Raw genomic sequence first — 18,115 nt, 5'->3', positions numbered from 1 at the left:
GATGTTTGGTTTGAACTTCAGCAGATCAGTTTGACTTGTCTATTTGCCTAAATGCATGGTGTTGCTACCATGTGCTAATGAGATATTTACATTAATGAGAAATCAACATTTGTACCTAATAAACTGGATGATCATCATATTCTTGCAAATAGGTAGGTTGGCAAATAAACACATTGGAAAGAGTCACCAAAGTGACCAAACCTTAATTTTACCATAAGTAACACAACAACACAACGTGTTCAAAATAAGAACTCATGAACAATTTTAAAAGCATTTTAATTCAAAACACCACGACACTGTCTCTCCATCACGATACAGCCTCATAAACTTTCTCAGTTTGAGTTCAAACCAGGAAACGAAATTATAGAAAAGAAACAAGGTGCAAAAGAGAAAAAAACGAAACAAAAAACGATGCAATGTTTACACCAGTCAAAATATTTTGCTGTGGAAACCCATCATACGTAGCAGACATCGTTAGCATGCCTTGCTTTAGCAGATATGTCTTAATGTCTAAAACGAATATTGAATCAATTAGCAATGATTAGATTGATCATTACTAAGAACAGCTTTGGTCCAGTATGCAAACTAATGGGTAAATAAACTGATGGCTTCCTTTCATTTTTGTGCTTCCTCACTTCTTCCCAGTGATTTTATTTCAGTGAAATATTGTCAGCTGCATTAACTGTTGTGTGTTCTGTTATTTTACTGATTACTGTCTGTTATTGTTCTGCATGTTCTTTATATCTTTGTGTTTTTCATCTCTATTGTCTTAAAGTATGCCTCTGTGCTCACATGGCTTTTGTCTCACTACTAAGGTCATCTTCTCTGTCATCACCTCCCAGTCAGCTAGTCACAAGTCATATACATTAGTACATACATGTTACATGTATGCAGCATGTTCTATCTTTGTATTTAATACAAATATGGTTTCCTAACAATCACACATCCACATGTGCTCCTGCTCTTCAAACATGTATGTTAATCAATATTTATTTTTTCATTTTGAACCTTTTTTAAACAGCTATACAATGAAATACATGTTGACATGTTTGTTTGTTTTGGTTTGTTTGGTTTTTCTTGTTTTTTGTTTTTTTTTTGGGGGGGGGGGGGCACTTTTTATATATATATATATATATATATATTTTACTTGGTTGTTTCCCAATGTGTACTCTTCCTCAACCCCAAAGTCTTTCCTTTTCCTCAAACCTTCCGCCCCCCTTTCCACCATCACATGCTTTCCCCTCATTTTCGTGTTCATGCTCTGTTCTTTGCCTTACTCGAGTCTCGTTAGTCCAGTTCAACCATCATAGGTAAAACTCTGCTATCCTCACAGTTGAAAATAAAACATGTATGTATGTTGTATATATATTTTTAGGAGTCTCATGGGATGGCTGTCAGTTTGAAAAAACAATGGCTAGCTCAGTAAGCAAAAACAGACACACTGTCGTACTGGTTTATCTACTGACTGGGAACTTTTAGGTCTAATATTAGTATGCACATTACAGACCAGGAATATGTAACAGGGCTCAAAAAATAAACTCTTTAACATCCACATGACTCTTAAAAAATAGATTAAAACTTGGAAGTAATTTGATTTTTTCACTCTTACAGGGGAAATAGCAGAATGTATTGTAAGATGTGTTGTACTCAAGTGGCAGAGTTGCCTTCAAAATGTAAGTGAGATGCATGTTTAATTTCCAGTTCAGAGTAATCTGTCAGTTGTAAAATGTGAAACTGGTTAGGTAAAGTAAAGCTAGGGATGATCCTAAAAATCCGAATATATTCTTTTTCCTTTTAGGGTTTGCAGTTTAGTTAACACAGAGCACTTACAGCTACCAGCAGTTCCCATTATGACACCCACTTCAAAGTGTCATAATGGATCATTTTAAAACTTAACGTGAGTGTATAAAACACTAAATCCTTGTACAGTTGTAACCAAAACGAGAAACTAAGTTTTGAGACCAAAACTGTTTTTCAGGTGTAAGTAAACATGAAAAGTAATAGAATAATAAGATGACTATGAAAACATATTTAGCTTGTTCCATTTCTTTCACTGCACTCAATCACCCCTTCCTCCTTTTCTTGCCATCCCAAGTACCTCCCCTCTTTCCGTTTCCCTCCCCTCCTCCTTTATGTCTTGTCATCTCATTCTAACACTGGTGTATCATCCCATTCTCAGGCTATCCTCCTCAGTCTCTCCCCCTCCGTTGTGTTTCTAAAGTCTGATTGAATTGAGGTATGTACAGCAAGTCACCATGACAGCACTGCTAACATTGCTAATGTAAGCCCATGTTTATTTGCTTGCTTAGTATTTAAAGAGAAATAATACTAATAATACTGCTTGGTGGGCCAGACATATAGCAGAATAACCATAGTTTTTATTATTATTATATTATTATTATTGTTGTTATTGGTCCTCAATAGCCTCAAAGTTTCAAGCTAGCTTACTTTAACAGCTATATACCTGTAGGCCCAGTTTAGACTTGGTTTAACTGGTAAACAATCAGCTAAACAAATGTGATCATGGCATGATTTCACATTATTTAACCCAGGTAGTTCCTGCCTGTGGACCAGTGGCTAGTTAGCCAGGGAAGATGACAGGCCGTAACACGAAGCAAGTTCACCATACCCAGGATAGCCTTCCAATATGCTTCGCTTTACATAGTCAGGCTAACACGTCACACAAGCATGGATATCAGCTCAGAAATGATTTAGCACCAGTTATCACAGAGAACTGCCTTTAATACTGAAAACCCAGGGTTAACACTGAAGTTAATAAAACCAGTAATTCCATCGTGTCTGTATAAACAACCCAATGTCACGGCAAAGCAATATCCATGCAACTATCACGATTTGCCTCCCATAAGCATAAATGGACATGCAGGCTTAAGTTGCAATAAGGTGAATGCCTGCAAAGGGAGATGTTTTTTATATGCTTATAAATATATATTGGAGTTAGATATTTGTGACCTCCCTTTCTGGTTATTGTATAAAACCTCCCCGTGTTCTGAGCACTGTGTTTTCTAATAAATACATAATACATACATAAAATGCTTATCAATTAGAAGCCACGTCTGTCCGTGCGCTCCACATGTTGGGGAGAATGGGGCAACTTGAGCCAGTTTTTAATTGATGATTAAGTCTTTTTATTTTAAACAATAATTATATAAACACTAGATTGTTGTGTTCCCATGGAAATCAAAATTATGCTGTCAACAAGCTGATTTTCATGGTTTTGAAGAGCGAACAGAAAGATGAGCTTTCCCATTTAGCTATTCCACCAGCTGTGATTGGTATTGGAAACTTTCACAACATCTCTCTTTGAGAGATTTCTTCATTCATTGGTTACTCCAGCTAGGCTCTCTTCAAGAATCTTGCCTCAAGTTCATCTTCTGAAACCTCAAAAAGTAATCAGTATATTGATATATTTTAGATTACACTCACTTGATTTGACCACTTGATTCTTCTGGACTTTTATCATACATGCAGTTGTCTTGGCCAACATTTGTGTCACTGTCAGCTGAGCGACTTTCCTCCTTGGTTGTTTGCTATCTACATGTTCTCCCCCTTTCACAGTTTGTTTTCAAGAGGCTTTTTTGTACACTAAAACTCGAGTCAAGTTTAAGTCAAGATTTTTGTTTTGACTGTACATCTTATCTTCCCACTTTTGGGAATTATGTGCTTTTGTGACACATGACGTGTTGTGCCTCACAGGCTGGCTCTCCTGCACTGTGGACATTTCATTGTGAATGTTATAGATGATTGCATTACATTGTTCTACTTTATCATGCCAGAGACATTTTTAATTACTTTCCACATATTCTCACATATTTAGCAATAGGAACACACATTTTCTGATGCCATTGCTAAATTACATTGCCAATGACATATCTTATTATAAAAGACAGCGAGGTGTGATTACTCAGTGATATCACAGCAGGTAAAAACATTAAGGTCATTTGATAACCGCCACTATATTATATATTATAAAACAAGATGCCCTAGCTTCAAAGGCTTTGAAAAACACCACCACAACAAACAGTGGAAGATCTGCAGTGCAAACTGCAGTTAGACTCTCATTATGGAGGCTCAGCATCTTTCAGCTAGCCTGTGCTATATGAGTGCTATGGTAGAAGATGGCACTGAATTTTGATTGTCTTAAAATTTGTAAGCGATACACAACAATAGATTTTGCCTTTCTTCTTCTATTAATAGGTCAGATTTTGGTCATACACACTGCTGCTCATGATCAGAATCATTTGTAAAACAGAAGACAATCTTATAATAGCTGTCTTTATCAGGAAGCCATTTAAATCAATTATATAGCACCAAATCACAACAAGAGATGAGAGGAGCAGTGCTGCTGTTTTAGAGGGAGGTGAAATAATTATTTGATCCCTTGTTGAATATTGAATTTTGGTCACTTAGACATGAACAGTCTCATTTTAATGGACAGAATGTCAACCAAAAATCCAGAAAAAAATCATTATATAAAAGTTAGAAATTGATTTGCATACCACTAAGTGAAATAGATATGTAATCCCCAAGCAAAGCATAACTATGTACTTGATGATTTAGTACCTTCGTTGGCAGTGGTAAGGCATTTCTTTTAGTTTGAAAGCAACTCTCTATATCCTTTAGATTTCTTGACTGCCACTTGAACCTGAAGTGTCAGCCATCTCTCTAGAATTGAGTTCTAGAGACTGACTAGACCACTTAATGACCTGAATATGCTTCTTCTCTAGTCCTTTACTTTTTTCTTCACCTTCGAAGTATGTTTTGGGTCATTGTCGTTCTACAAGACCAATCCAAACCTATTTTCAGTGTTCTGGCAGCAGGATTTCAGTCCATCAGAGCTTAGTGTGTTACTAGTGGTGTTCATGGTGACTGTGGTCCCAGTTGCCTTCAGATCATTAACATGAAACCTCCACCTTTCTTATGATCATCCTAACCCCCCGAAGCAAGATTTTCCATGGAGCTTGAGACTAAGGGTGATCGATTCACTTTATATTTTATCCACTTCTGAATTTCTGAATGCACTAACAGTTGTCATCATCGCACTAAGCTTCTTGCTGATGGTCTTGTAAGCCATCCCAGCCTTGTGCATGTCCCATATACATGTTGTCGCTGACGTCCTCTGATAGGTCTTTGGCCTTGCACATAGCGTGGAGAAGCTGGAATGGAAGGAATTCATTCTCTGGATAGTAGATGTCCTAGTACACACAACAAGTTGAGATCAGGACTACCGACTGACTGATTATTGATTGACTAACTGGCTGACTGATTTTTAGTTGATTTTCTGTCTCCCTCCATTAAAATGAAACTACCACAAAAACCTGGGGCTGTGCATTTCTTTGTAAGTGAGCAAACTAACAAATTTGGAGACTCAGATAATTATTTCCACACCACATTTGTTGTAGGAGTTGATCTGATGTCTCACAGAAAACCTGGTCAGAAGTCAAATAGACTCATCATGGGCATGGATGTCATGGTACATTTGGCCTTTTAATGATAACATAAAAGACAATAATTGGGTGCATGGACCCAGCTTTTAAGTGTGTCTTTAAATTTTCAATAAGATTGAAGACTGTTTTGTTGAAAAACCCAATGATTTCCATATTTTAATCATTTATCTGGTGATTTTAAGAGCAGTTAAAAGACCTAGAGGTAGTTCATCTGATCAGAAAACTTTTCTCTAGAAGGCAGACTATGCCGGCCACTTGGTTATGGTGTCCATGTATGCACCCTGCTGTTATGTGCTGGATTGTTTCAGTGACATCTTACACGGCCTGCAACTGGGGTCGTGCCTGGTGTGATAGACCCCAGCTTCTATGGATCTTGTACTCAGAGCATGTTCCTGTGCTGCCATGGTTAGTGCCTCTGGACTGTCCTTCAGTCCAGATTTGTCCAGCCACTGGTAGGACTTCAGGATGTCAGCCCCTTCCTCTATCTGCCAGTGGTACATACCGTGCAGGGGCCTGTCCTTCCATGATGGCTCCTCATCCTCCCCCTCTTCTTTCTTGGGTGGCTGCTGCCTGAGGTATTCACTAAGCACATGGTCAGTTGTGGCCATCTTTCTGATGTACTCATCAGGATGCTTGTTTTCTCCTCCTGGACTGTGGTGCTGACACTCACCAGTCCCCGGCCTCCTTCCTTTCGCTTAGCGTACAGCTTCAGGGTGCTGGACTTGGTGGTTGAATGGTAAGAAGCTTCCTTGTCTTTATGTCAGGTGCTTCTGTCTCCTCTTTTGGCCAGCTTATAATCCCAGCAAGGTGCCTGATCACCGGTAGGGCGTAGGTGTTGATAGCCCAGATCTTGTTCTTCCCGTTCAGCTGACTCTTCAGGACTTGTCTGACCCTCTGCACTGTCCTCAGTGTCTTCAGTGTTGCCTTCTGGTAGTGCAATCCAGTCAGTTTTGACTGCCTTCCCAACAATCCCTCCAACTACACTTCTTCAGTTCGACTTGTACAACTGGCATGAAGTTGGTCTCCAGTGGTGTATGCCACATCCCCTTTGAGCTCCCGATGAACTCTTTTGGGATCTTGATCTTGTATAGTTCTAGGCATTCCAGGATTCAGGTATGGGGCATTGAGCCATAGCTTGGTCATTCTGGTCTTGCAATCTCAAGCAACTGTTCTGTCTACCAGCAGCTGGTGTTTTGCCCTTCTGGTATACCTATTCCTTTCTGTGGCCCGCTCATGTATTGAGCCATGCGCCTGTTCATCTTAGTCGCTATGATGCCTGACAGGCGCTTCCATGTGGTGCTGAGGCAGGTTATTGGCTTGTAGTTGGATGGGACCAGTCCCTTCTGGGGATCCTTGGGGATCAGGACTATCCAGTCTTCAGTTATCCATTCTGGGTGTCTCATCTACTAGCAGCTGGTTCATTTGTTCTACCATGTGCTCATGGAGTGCACTCAGCTTCTTTAGCCAGTAGGTGTGAATGATGGTTACTGGAGCCTGTTCAGGGAGGTCGCTGTGATTGCTATAAGCATTGCCTTTATGGGTTGCAGCCTTCTCCCATATACTCTTTCACTATTGCTCTGTCTCAATCCTTGGTGGCGCTGTTCTTTTATTTAAGTAGAGGAAAAGCCACTGTGTTGATTAAGAATGGTTTTGACTATACGCACACAGCCAGCCGGGTTAAAAAATTGGTATGGTGGGATTACATCATACTATAATCAATTATGTTATAAGTAGGTGAATTGTGTGACCCAACAGAAAGCCTACGGTGAGCCTGTGGTGAGTCTGTAGAAATTTAGAAATAGTGCTGCCTTTGCATAGTGTGTCTTGAGATCACAGGTATCTCTTAATACTTAAATGTCACTCTCAATACATATCACAGACGAAATTGTTTAGAAAACAAAACAACATTGTACGGGACTGAAAGAAATAATGTTTATTTACTTTGTAAAAGCAAAAAAAAGAAGGAAAAAAATTCAAATTAAAAAATGACCTACCACTTGTGTTTTGATTACTTGCAGTGTCAGGAATATTTAGAGTTCATCTGCAAATATTGACACGTTAACTCACAATACTACACAATACATTGTGAACTATAGAATATGCAAAATGTCATTATTCATGCATCCATCCATTTTTTCTGCTTATCTGGGGCCTAGTTGCCTAACCCAGGATGCCTAGACCTCCCACTCCCCATCCAGCTTGTTAAGATTGTCCAGTGCAACATTGCATTCCCAGGCCAGCCAAGAGACGTAATCTCTGTGTAGTGTTCCGCTTACACAATTAAAATCCCCTTTTCCCTCCTGTATCTGACATTCGACTAATGGCCAAACTCTCCTCTCCAGTACCCTAGCATAGATCTTTCCAGAGAGGCTAAGGAGTGTGATCCCCCTGTATTGGAGCACATCCTCTTGTACCCCTTCTTAAACATGGGGACCCCCACCCCGACCTGCTAGTCCAGAGGCAGCACCACAGATCTCCACACAACGTTGTAGAGGTGTGTCAACTGGGACAGCCCTACAACATCCAGAACCTTTAGGAAGTTGGTGTTTAACTGCCTCAGAGACCTTGCTACCTGTGATGGATGAATCATCCACCTCGTGTCTAGGCTCTGCTTCCTCTTCAGGAGATGTGTCAGTAGGACTAAGGAGGTCCTCGGCGTATTCTTCCACAGTCCAACTATGTCCTCAGGTGAAGTCAGCAACAGCCCACCCACACTAAAAACCACAAGAATAGCACACTGCTTTCCTCTGCTGAGTCATCTGACGGTTTGCCAGAATCCCTTTGAGGCAGTTTCATGGCCTCACCAAACTCACCAAACTCCTCCCATACCCTAATTTTGGCGTCAGCTACCTCACAGGCCACATTCTGCTTGGTCTGTTTGTACCCATCAGCTGCTTCTGAAGTTCCAGAAGCTAACCAAGTTAAATAGGACTCCTTCTTCAGCGTGATTGTGTCCTTCACCTCCTGTGTCCACCATCTGTTTCCGGGCTTACCACCATGACCGGCACTTTGCAGCTGCAGCTCCTTCCGGCAGCCTCAGCAATGGAGGTGCAGACTCAATGTCCCCAACCTCCCTCAGAATGCTGTTGAAGTTCTGCTGGAAGTGGGAGTTAAAGCTGGGAACACCTAGCAAAAGCTTGCAATATATTTAGGGGTTCTGGGTCTGTCCAGCATCTTTTCCCACAACTTGATCCAACTCAATACCACTTGATGATCAGTTGACAGATCAGCTCCTCTCTTCAACTAATGTGTCCAAAATGCAGACGCAATGATACGATTACAAAGAGATCATTGACCTGCGACCTAGGGTTCCTGGTCCCACGTGCCCTTATAGACATCCTTATTTTCAAACATGGTGTTAATTAAAAAACTGTTATTTGTACATATGTCTGTGTAAGTTCTCAGTCATCCAAGTCATGGTAATCTAAGGAGCGTGGAAAGAAAAGCGTTGGACTTCTTTAAGTTTCTTGAAGACGTTTCACCTCTCATCTGAGAAGCTTCTTCTGTTCTAAGACAAAATGGTGGAGAGAACAAGGTATTTAAGCCCTAGTGGAAGTTATCCCTCAAGAAGGTAATTGACCCAATATTGATCATGTGTCTTGTCACATGAACCAATGTGTGAAAAAGGGTGTGGGTCATTATCAGCACAGGTTTCAGGTGAAGGCACCTGAAACCTGACCAGGAGGCCATTCCTCCTAGTCATGTCCCTCCAGGTCTCGCTGTCATTGCCAATGTGAGCACTGAAGTCACCCACAAGGACAACAAAGTCACCCAGTACAGCATGCTCAAGCACCCCACACAGCAACTCCACAGCTTCTCACCAATGGCAACTCCAGACTAGAACAAAGTCCAGCCACTCTCCAGGAGACTGTTTTCAGAACCTGAGCTGTGCGTTGAGTTGAGCCCAACTATACCTAGTCATTATACCTCACACACTAGCTCAGACTCGAAGGATTCCCAGCCTTGATAACCAGCCTCGATAGCTAGCCACCTGACACAATGCACCCGATCCCTATGGCGTCTCCTTTGGGTGGTGGGCCTACCAGAGGGTAGGATGGGATCACACAAAACCCTCCACCATGGTAAGGCGGTGATTCACAGAGGTGAAAATTCAATGTCTCTCCACATAAATATTAAATTAATTAAAATTAAGTGTGCCTACTCCTTATACACCTCTGAACTCCTTTCAACACAGCTTCTATTTTAGATTGCTCCAGAGAATTTTGTGCTGATCACTCCAGCCTTGATCTGAAACTTCACTACGGACATAAAAGCAAACATCTAGTTCTGTAACCTCATTTTCATGGCCAGAGACATTACTGCTAACTCATACCAATGTGATCTTATGTCATCACCCAACACACTTGCCAGACTGCTTGTGATGTTGTTTTTTTTATTCAAAATTAACTTCAGCTAGAAAGGTTTAGACACACTTTAAAAAGAAACCATCAAATAACATAGATGAGATCAGATTAAAACTAGCAGTATACTTTGAACCTGAACTCACAAAGGATTTTGCCCTCTGTCTGTCTTTCTCTCTAACTGACGGATTCACTGTTAACAGCAGTTTATCGCCAGTAGACTGGCTAAAAACCCTGGAAACTGAGATCCAGATGTTTTTAAACACAGTGGTGGACTATATGTATATTTGATTGTGGTCAGCTTCAGATGATTTACCTAAACGAGCTGCTCCGAATTTCCCAAAATCATCAAACAGCTAAGCCTTGCAGTGATTTTTGTTCCTGAATACAATGTGTTACCACCTGTGTACTGCAAAGCATGCGCGCATATACAAATGCTGTGTGTTTGCATCAAAGAGCCTTGTCTACTTCCACTGGACTAATTCCCTCTGTAGGTATAGATATTTTGGCCAATGACAGTTAATTTTTGTAACACATATTCCTGTTTTGTCTTGTCTGTGTCTGTCTGTGTCTGTCTGTCCATCTGTTTGTCTCTCCATTCATCTGTCTGTTTTTTTGTTTTCCCAAAAATCCTCCTTTGGCCTATAAAATGTTCCCTGTTTTCTGATGTTTTCCTTTTATACTATTATTTGTTTCATTTACAAATTCTTGTCACTGTAAAAAATGGTTGATATGTTCTATATATGATGTGCAATGCTCTCATAACATTTATTAATATAAATCTTGGCAATATTTTCTACCATTCCATCTATCTGCCTCATCATAAAAATGCTCATGTTTTCATATCTTATTATGACTGACCCTTCATAACCTTTTACCTGTGCATGCCATCCTCATGTAGCCACAGGTTATGAGAAGTCACGTAGCCTCAATAACATCTCTGGGATGTCAGGCGTCCCTCTGCGCCTCACTCCCATCACCAATTCCACCTTTGAACCCTTTGAGCCGCCTGGCCTCAGGCGATGTCATTCACCCATCCCTTCAATCTTGTAGCATAGCCCACAGATAGCCACCAGATTTAACAACAGCAACAACAACAGTAACATTTAGAGAGATTTTTTTGTCTGATTATTTGTTTTTGCTTTTTTTGCATGAAAAAAAAGCCTACACACAGGAATTACAGTTTTCCCAGGCCGCTCTGTCATTCTGCATTCATGCCTTGTGTTTTGTTCTTGATCTGAAACAACAATAAATGCAAGTTCATGGAGCCCCTAGAGGCCCCATTTAATAATTTCAAGAAAGATTAGCTGAACCTTACTGAAATAAATGTGGCAAATTTGCCTTACTAACATGAATAGAGTTTAGTTTACAGTAGAATAATAGAAGAGTTAGTTTACCTCTAGTTTTTCCTGTGCTACGCCTTGCCTGTACTTCAACTGCACTTGTACATCAACACTTTAACCTTGGCACCTAAGAGGAGTTAGAAATCTTCTAATATGAAGCCTAAGAATGCATACAGTGACACACAGACACCAACATATTACAGCAGCATGTGTGTTTTTACTCCAGAATAAGAATATACACTAGCCTATAAGTGACTTAGAAGCAAACGTATTTTGTATTTAAATGCCCCTTACTGTAGCTCCTCTGCAACTTAAAGCTGAAAGTCATGTTTGCTGTAGAAGGTGATGTGCTAACACATCATCAACCATTTAATATAGCCGAAAAGAGACAGGCTCCCATATATGTCAACTCCAACACCAGCTTCTGAGCCCTTGTGCCCTTTCTCCTGCTTCCTGGTAATTAATATAGAAGGACCTGTTAGTATGGTGGACAAAGTCCTGTGGTTTTTCATTTGTCCCTACCAGTAAGGAGTTATAATGTACAGACATAATGTATTTTCCCATAACAGAATTGTACATTATGCTGATTTAACCATGCAAGCACTATTGTGCAGTAAAGCTAGTTACAAACTCATTATACATAATAAATGTAGGACAAACATTATAGAAAGTTTTACACAGCTAAAAGTACAAAGCAGCAGGGACAAGGACAAGGGATAAGTGCTCCCTGTGGTCTTTACACACACACATATATAGATATATATAAATATATCATTGGGCAATATGATCTTATTACATCTGCTTGAGCCATCAGAGATGATCACTTTCTTGTTTCTTTGTCTTTGTTAACTACTTTCAAAAAGAAAACTACAAAGAAAGCTTCTTCCCCAGACTGGGGTCAACGAATTGACAGGACTGTAAGCTAATTGTCCCCTTGCATCACCACAAAATGCATGCTCTCATGTTTATGTGTAGATAAAAAGAAACACATTGAAGCAGTGACTTTTAGTTAGTTAACCCTGACCACAGTGAAGACATGAACTTACTGGAAGAAAGGAAAGAAATCTTCCAACTAGCTGTTTCTTTCCTTTCTCTGTACGTGGAAAAATGTCCTGCGATAGACTAGCCACCTTTCCGGGGTATTCCCTGCCTCTCTCCCTGTGACAGCTGGAAAAGACTGCAGCACCCCTGATGCTTAGGAAAATAGCTGGATGGATTTATCTATAAAAGCTCCAGACATTGCAGCTGCACCTGAGAGTTTGAAGCATAGCTTTCTTTAGGCTTATGTTCACCAGACCACCACCATCACTGCTGCTGCACCATCACTACTATCACTGACTCTAATGTGGCCAGTGGCAATATTTTTAGTTTTCTCCCCATTTCGCTTCTTGTTCTTTCCCTGTTTTTGCCTGTCTTTTACTCCTGAACCCCATCCTACCCTTCTTCTCCTGTCCTTCCATCTCTTCTTTGTTTTTGGCTGCGGCTGCTCAGTAGGAGGTACAGTGAACGGCTACTGGAGTGACAGCCCTTGGTAGAAGAAAAGCAGATGCCAAAAACCACACAGGAAGAGGACAGCAAACAAAGGATGGACAGAGAAAAAACACAATCTAGACAAAGTCCGCATTTTATGTGCATGCGTGCCCAGACCTGCAGCTACCTCTGTACTAAAGCCAATAAATTCAGCAAGGAAGAACATATCTCCCCTCACATGTTCTTCTTGATTCCTGATGAAGATTTTTGTGGAAAAATTTATTTGACTGCATTTGGAAAAAGACGGTCTGTTGGTTAAGTTGTATCTTTTTGATTCCCCTGTGCTCAACTCCTGCTCTCTCCTTTTTTCTCTCCCAGCAGAAAGTAGAATAGAATTGTTCATTTGTTTAAACATCAAAGAAAAATCAAAATGATGCAAATTTGCTTTAAAATTCAGAGAGTATTTAGAAAATTGCACCAAAATAAGTGTACAGTGGGAGGTATGTGCTTCCTGTTACTTTTTTACATTCAGACTGTGAGTTACAGAAGGTGAGAGCACTGCTTATAGACATCATTTTTGAATGCTCATGTATGTTTTTGTTTGTTTTTTTAAACAAATATCTTGTTTATGTTTAAATGTGTGTTTACTTTCTTGCCACAGCAGTCTATAGTCTGGCTGCTAAGTTTGGAGCTATGGCTAGAAAGTCTGAGCTTACCTTAGACTGGAAAATAACAACTCCCAGTTTCATTACCTAATATAGTGTGGGAACATGATGACAGCTTGTTATTATTTTCAGGTTAGTTAGAGGTGTTAGTGGATTGGTCTGTCTGTATAGGGCTAACTGCATCCCGGTTTTGAATATTTATGCTAAGCTAACTTCACCTGCTGGCTGTTTTTCAGGCACAACTGCTCAAGCTGCCGTTGGCAAGAAAGTGATGCACAGATTTGTGTAGCTATTCTATGTGTTTTATGTCAGGCAAGGTTTTCTATTGTTCCCGTTTATGCTCAAACCCTCTGTGGTGCAGTAATGAATAACTTGGATATTTCCGTCCACTGGGGGATTCATGAAAACCAGGAACACATTTACACACCTCATTTCATCCTCTCCTTTTCCCAGCATCCATTTGTACAGAGTGCATCTGTCACTTTTCCCCTTCGGTTTCTTTTGTTGTGACAGTGTATATATGTAAAGTTTGTGTTGTAGATAAACCTGCATGGGTTTCTGTCACAATCAATAAGGATGCTAATTTGATAACGTTTTAGTCTCAAGCCTAATGGCACTGTCTAGATTACCACTCGTGCGTGGATGTATATGTTGAGGTACTTACATATGCACTAACAAAAGCATGCAACACAAAAAATGGTCACCTCTTTGAATGCAGGAAGAGGTCGATGGACATTATGCATGACTAAATGCTACGATGATACTGGTCAGACCAGACCAAGTTAGGTACTGTAATAGGGCAGGGCGAGGGTGGGAAAGTTTATTTTTGCAGGATGGGGAGGGGTTATGTCTTCTACTGCTGCTTTCTTATCACTCTTGAGAGACTTACAAGGTAAACATTAACAATTGTAGCTTTTTCTTCTTTTTGTTGCTTCACAAAGAGTGTTCTGAAAGCTGTGTACTTATCAGATATATGCAAAAAAAGTAACAGTAACTGTGAACTAATGCTAAAAAATCCAGCTTCTTCCATCATAGCTCCATTTTTCCCCGTTCATCTTTTAATTTTGTGTTCACGTCATGTGTCCCTTTCCTGTTCTGTAAACTGTAATATGTCCAAAAGACACATGTCTCTGTAATGCAATAATTCGCTGCACCTTCTGAACAAAGAGCAATTCCTAATTATCCATCTTTCCTTCAGCAGCATACAAACAATTCCCTTCTTTTGATGTCCCAGTGACCTGATGTCCCTTCTTTCTTTTCCCAGTAAAGAGGAAAAGAAAGTCCATGAAGCCATCCCTGTCATAGAATCCATAAATACATGGATTTGATTGGTCAAAAGGGCCACATCTACAGTCAGTCGTAATCAATCCATGACTAACACATGCAAGAATCCTATCAATATAATTTAGCCAAGATGACAAATTGTTAAAAAAGATGGAGATTTATACTGGTCTTAGGAAAGTAGTTCATTGTATCTTGTAATGTATAGAAGCCCTTTGTTTTTCTGGATGAACCACAGACTATTTGATTGCTTCGTTTTAAAAGTCTCATGATTTGTGAATTGCTAGTGAGAACCATCATTGCTGGAGCAACGCTCAAAAGTTAGAAGAGTGTTTCCTGTGAATTGTCGCTGGCTTTTTCTTTGTGTCATGTTTGTGATCTGTGTTTGCTCCATCTACTCAGGTATAGCTCTCGTAACCTGTGCCCATCTGTATCTGGTCACCAATGCTTCCTCAGATATGACAAACTGAAGCACTAGAAAAAAAACTGAAAAAGGTTTTCTGTGAATACCATGTGCTCTGTTGTAGGGTTCCTTCTACAAAACTGCTGTCCTTGCTTTGTTTTTCCGAATGTGCTCCCTGTCTTCTCCTTGTATTTCTCCTCACCTTTCTTCTCTGTCCCAGTAACTGTATCTCACTTTCTATGGGACACCATCCATCCATTCTTCAAGCCAGAAAACTGAAGCCAAAAAGGAAAACGTGTAAATTAGAGCACCTTCGCATTGGAAAAACAAAAACTATTGGCCTGACAGTGGACTTCGCTGAGGATGAAGATAGGAATGGACAATAAAAAGAATAAAAAAGAGGGTAATGATATGTTGTAAACAGATGCAGATGAACAAATGTGTTGAAAACTCGTGTCCTGAGTGGATTGTCAGCTGAGCAGCATCAAAGAGAGGAGATGGAGGAGGAAAAGTTTGGGCAACACAGAAAGTGTTGGAGGAGGAAAGAAAGAAGCACAAATCGCTTCTCCATGTAAGAATGTGTCCCTCACTATTGCTGTCTTGCACTGTTTGCTTCTTCTGTGTACTTCCTCACATACTGTGTTTCAGTGTGACATTGTGTTATCTTCTTTTTTTATATTGTGTTGTTCTCATCTTTCATAGCCTTTGTGAGCACCACACCTGGGTCAAAGAGTGTTTGTGAACACTAACTATGGCTTATTCTATCCCACACAGGTGCAGGTCACTTATAGTTTGTCATTTGGCCAAACTGCGGCCAAATTAATAAATAAGGCAAACACTGCATGTCTGATGGTTAAAGTGGGATTAATTTCTAAAAATTCCAAAACTACTGTTATTTGGCCAAGGTCTGGTCTGTGCTTTGCGGGACACATCAGCTGAGATGTTCTGCTTTCAGTCTGAATTCCAACCCAGTCCTGATTGGCTGCAGTCCTCTGCTTTGAGCGCTGAATCTCTTCAATTTCACTTTCAGTCTCCGAGCTCAGTGTCTCTCAGCTTCTTGTCTGTCGTATAAGTATTTGTTCCATCAGAGGTGTAAACAGTCACCTCTGCATATTGTTACATATCTGTGTGTATGTGGGTCACCGAAAGAAACATGTGTGACATCCATGCTCTGTGGTTCAGTGTCCTTGCATGTTGGCTGGACTCTGTAAGCTTTGTGATGAAATCTTTTTTTCTCCTTTGCTTTTCAGTGTGTTTGGGCTATTATTTCCTTGCGTTGATGTGTCAGGTTTCAGTTTCCGTAATGTACAAACAACTTTTTACAGCCACCACTGGAGATCAAACATAAACAAATCTTTCTCTATTGTCTAACATAGATAATAGGTGATGCTAAAGGAACTCTCACAGCGACTACACTACACTAAACAATCTGCAGCACAGGGGCAAAAACAGTACAGAGCAAAAAGGAAGGCAGATCCACAGAGAATGGAAAAATAAATTCCAGCGAATGTGTGAGGTTGGAAAGGGACACCGAGTCAAGGAAAAGGAGAAAAGCGACTTAAGTGAGAGAGATACGATCCAGTCATGTGAAAAACTAAGTACACCAATTTCTGCTTAAGTAGTAATTAACAACCAGGTGCTGCTAATCAAATCCGATTCAGTGTCAACAGCGTGACCACCTTTATAAAATGTTCTCAATTTGCTGGTCTGGAGCATTCAAGTGTTTGTTCATTTCAAAAAGGAAAGACATTAGTAACTGCAAATACTCCACAGGCTCCTGTTCGATTAAATGTTAAAGTATGGCGTGTAATGATTGGCAGGAAAAAGCCGCAAGTGTGGCTTAGCCCAAAAAGTTGATTTTGTCACTCATCCAGGTGACGTCTTCAGTCTCAGCTGACTGCAGGTTTCAACCTTATAAACAGCACATTTACACAACGACTGAAACCAGCACCACTGAATGAACAATGGGCTGGAAGGTCAGTTCCTTGATCATTAATATGCAAATTGGCATGACCATTGATCAACAACCACTGATCAAAGCTCATTGATCAAAGGCCATCAATGACCACAGAAGAAGTCACTTGGATGAGTGAGCAAACGTTTCTCCCACTGAAAACGCTACGTTCAGGTCAACAGAATCAACCTTTTGGGATTTCCTTACCTGGATGATTGAGCATGCATCAAGACAAGTATGGCTTAGGTTTGCAAAGTTGCATCTGAACAGATCACATAAATTTATGCACTTGGACCGACAGACCAAAGTGGAGACACACCGCATTCACCGCATGATTTGTATGTCATTGAATGAAATAAATATTTGATCACCTACAGTCAAGGCAGAGTTCTTGCTCCCAGAAATTGGTTGTGTTGGTGGTTGTGGCCCACAGATTATAATCAATCAATCAATCAATCAATCAATCAATTGAGCAATCAAAAAAAATGACAGATACTCCTACTTTCGGTTTATGTGACTAAAGCATACCTATCCACATAATCAGATTATTTCATTCCAACCTTTCCACCACCTGTCAGTGACAAGATTGTCCACGGAAAGTGCTTACCCTATTTTATAGCAGATATATATTTTACAAGGTCCTCCTTTGCAAGAAGGCACACGCAGAGACCCATCTTAAGTTTGGGAAATGTTGCAAGGCAACCAAGGCAACAAAGAAGACGTAAATATAAGTCATGGAGTTTTTCTTGATTTGTGAGTGATATTCTGTCTCTATCAATTAAAATGACCATAGAAATTAGAGAATGTCCGTTTCTTTTTAAACAAACTTTTACATTCAACAGGGGATCAAACAATTGTCCCACCCACTGTATATAGCAAGTATTTTAGAGTCAAGTTTTTATGTCTGATAACTAAATCCTGGCCCAAATAGGGTTGTGCAACAAATCAACATCAGAATGGCTGAAAAGGAAAAGAATCAAGGTTTTGCAAACCTAAGTAAACTTAAGCAACACCATAAAGAAACATGGTTCAAAATTCCCCGAGAACAATGTGAGAGACTGATAAAGGCAATTACTTTAAGTTACAGCTGCTTGAAAGTTGTTGTAAAGGTACTGAACCATGGGGTGTACTTAGTTTTCCACAGGAAAGGCAACTGACAATTTTTGGAGGGTA

General features: G+C 40.2%; 1 protein-coding gene across 9 annotated transcripts in view; it reads left to right on the top strand.

The window, feature by feature from the left end:
* The window catches only part of kcnc3a (potassium voltage-gated channel, Shaw-related subfamily, member 3a), a 118,098-nt gene that overhangs the window by 76,158 nt on the left and 23,825 nt on the right, over nt 1-18,115 (top strand). For 4 of the 9 annotated variants that reach the window (XM_085155622.1, XM_085155627.1, XM_085155629.1 and 1 more), the window contains one exon: nt 12,664-15,559. The exons of 1 other annotated variant lie outside the window; for it this stretch is intronic. In XM_085155622.1, the coding sequence (XP_085011748.1) occupies nt 12,664-12,675 (12 nt within the window). In that variant the 3' untranslated portion in view covers nt 12,676-15,559. Of the gene's footprint in view, nt 1-10,727; nt 17,407-18,115 lie in introns of those variants that run through there. 4 more of the 9 variants (XM_085155628.1, XM_085155631.1, XM_085155626.1 and 1 more) reach the window with 3 other exon arrangements.

This window comes from Neolamprologus multifasciatus, chromosome 4, assembly GCF_963576455.1.
Source record: "Neolamprologus multifasciatus chromosome 4, fNeoMul1.2, whole genome shotgun sequence".
In the NCBI taxonomy this organism is placed as follows: Eukaryota; Metazoa; Chordata; class Actinopteri; order Cichliformes; family Cichlidae; genus Neolamprologus; species Neolamprologus multifasciatus.
The sequence above is the reverse complement of the archived record's forward strand: the minus strand, read 5'-3'. Positions and strand labels throughout refer to the sequence as shown.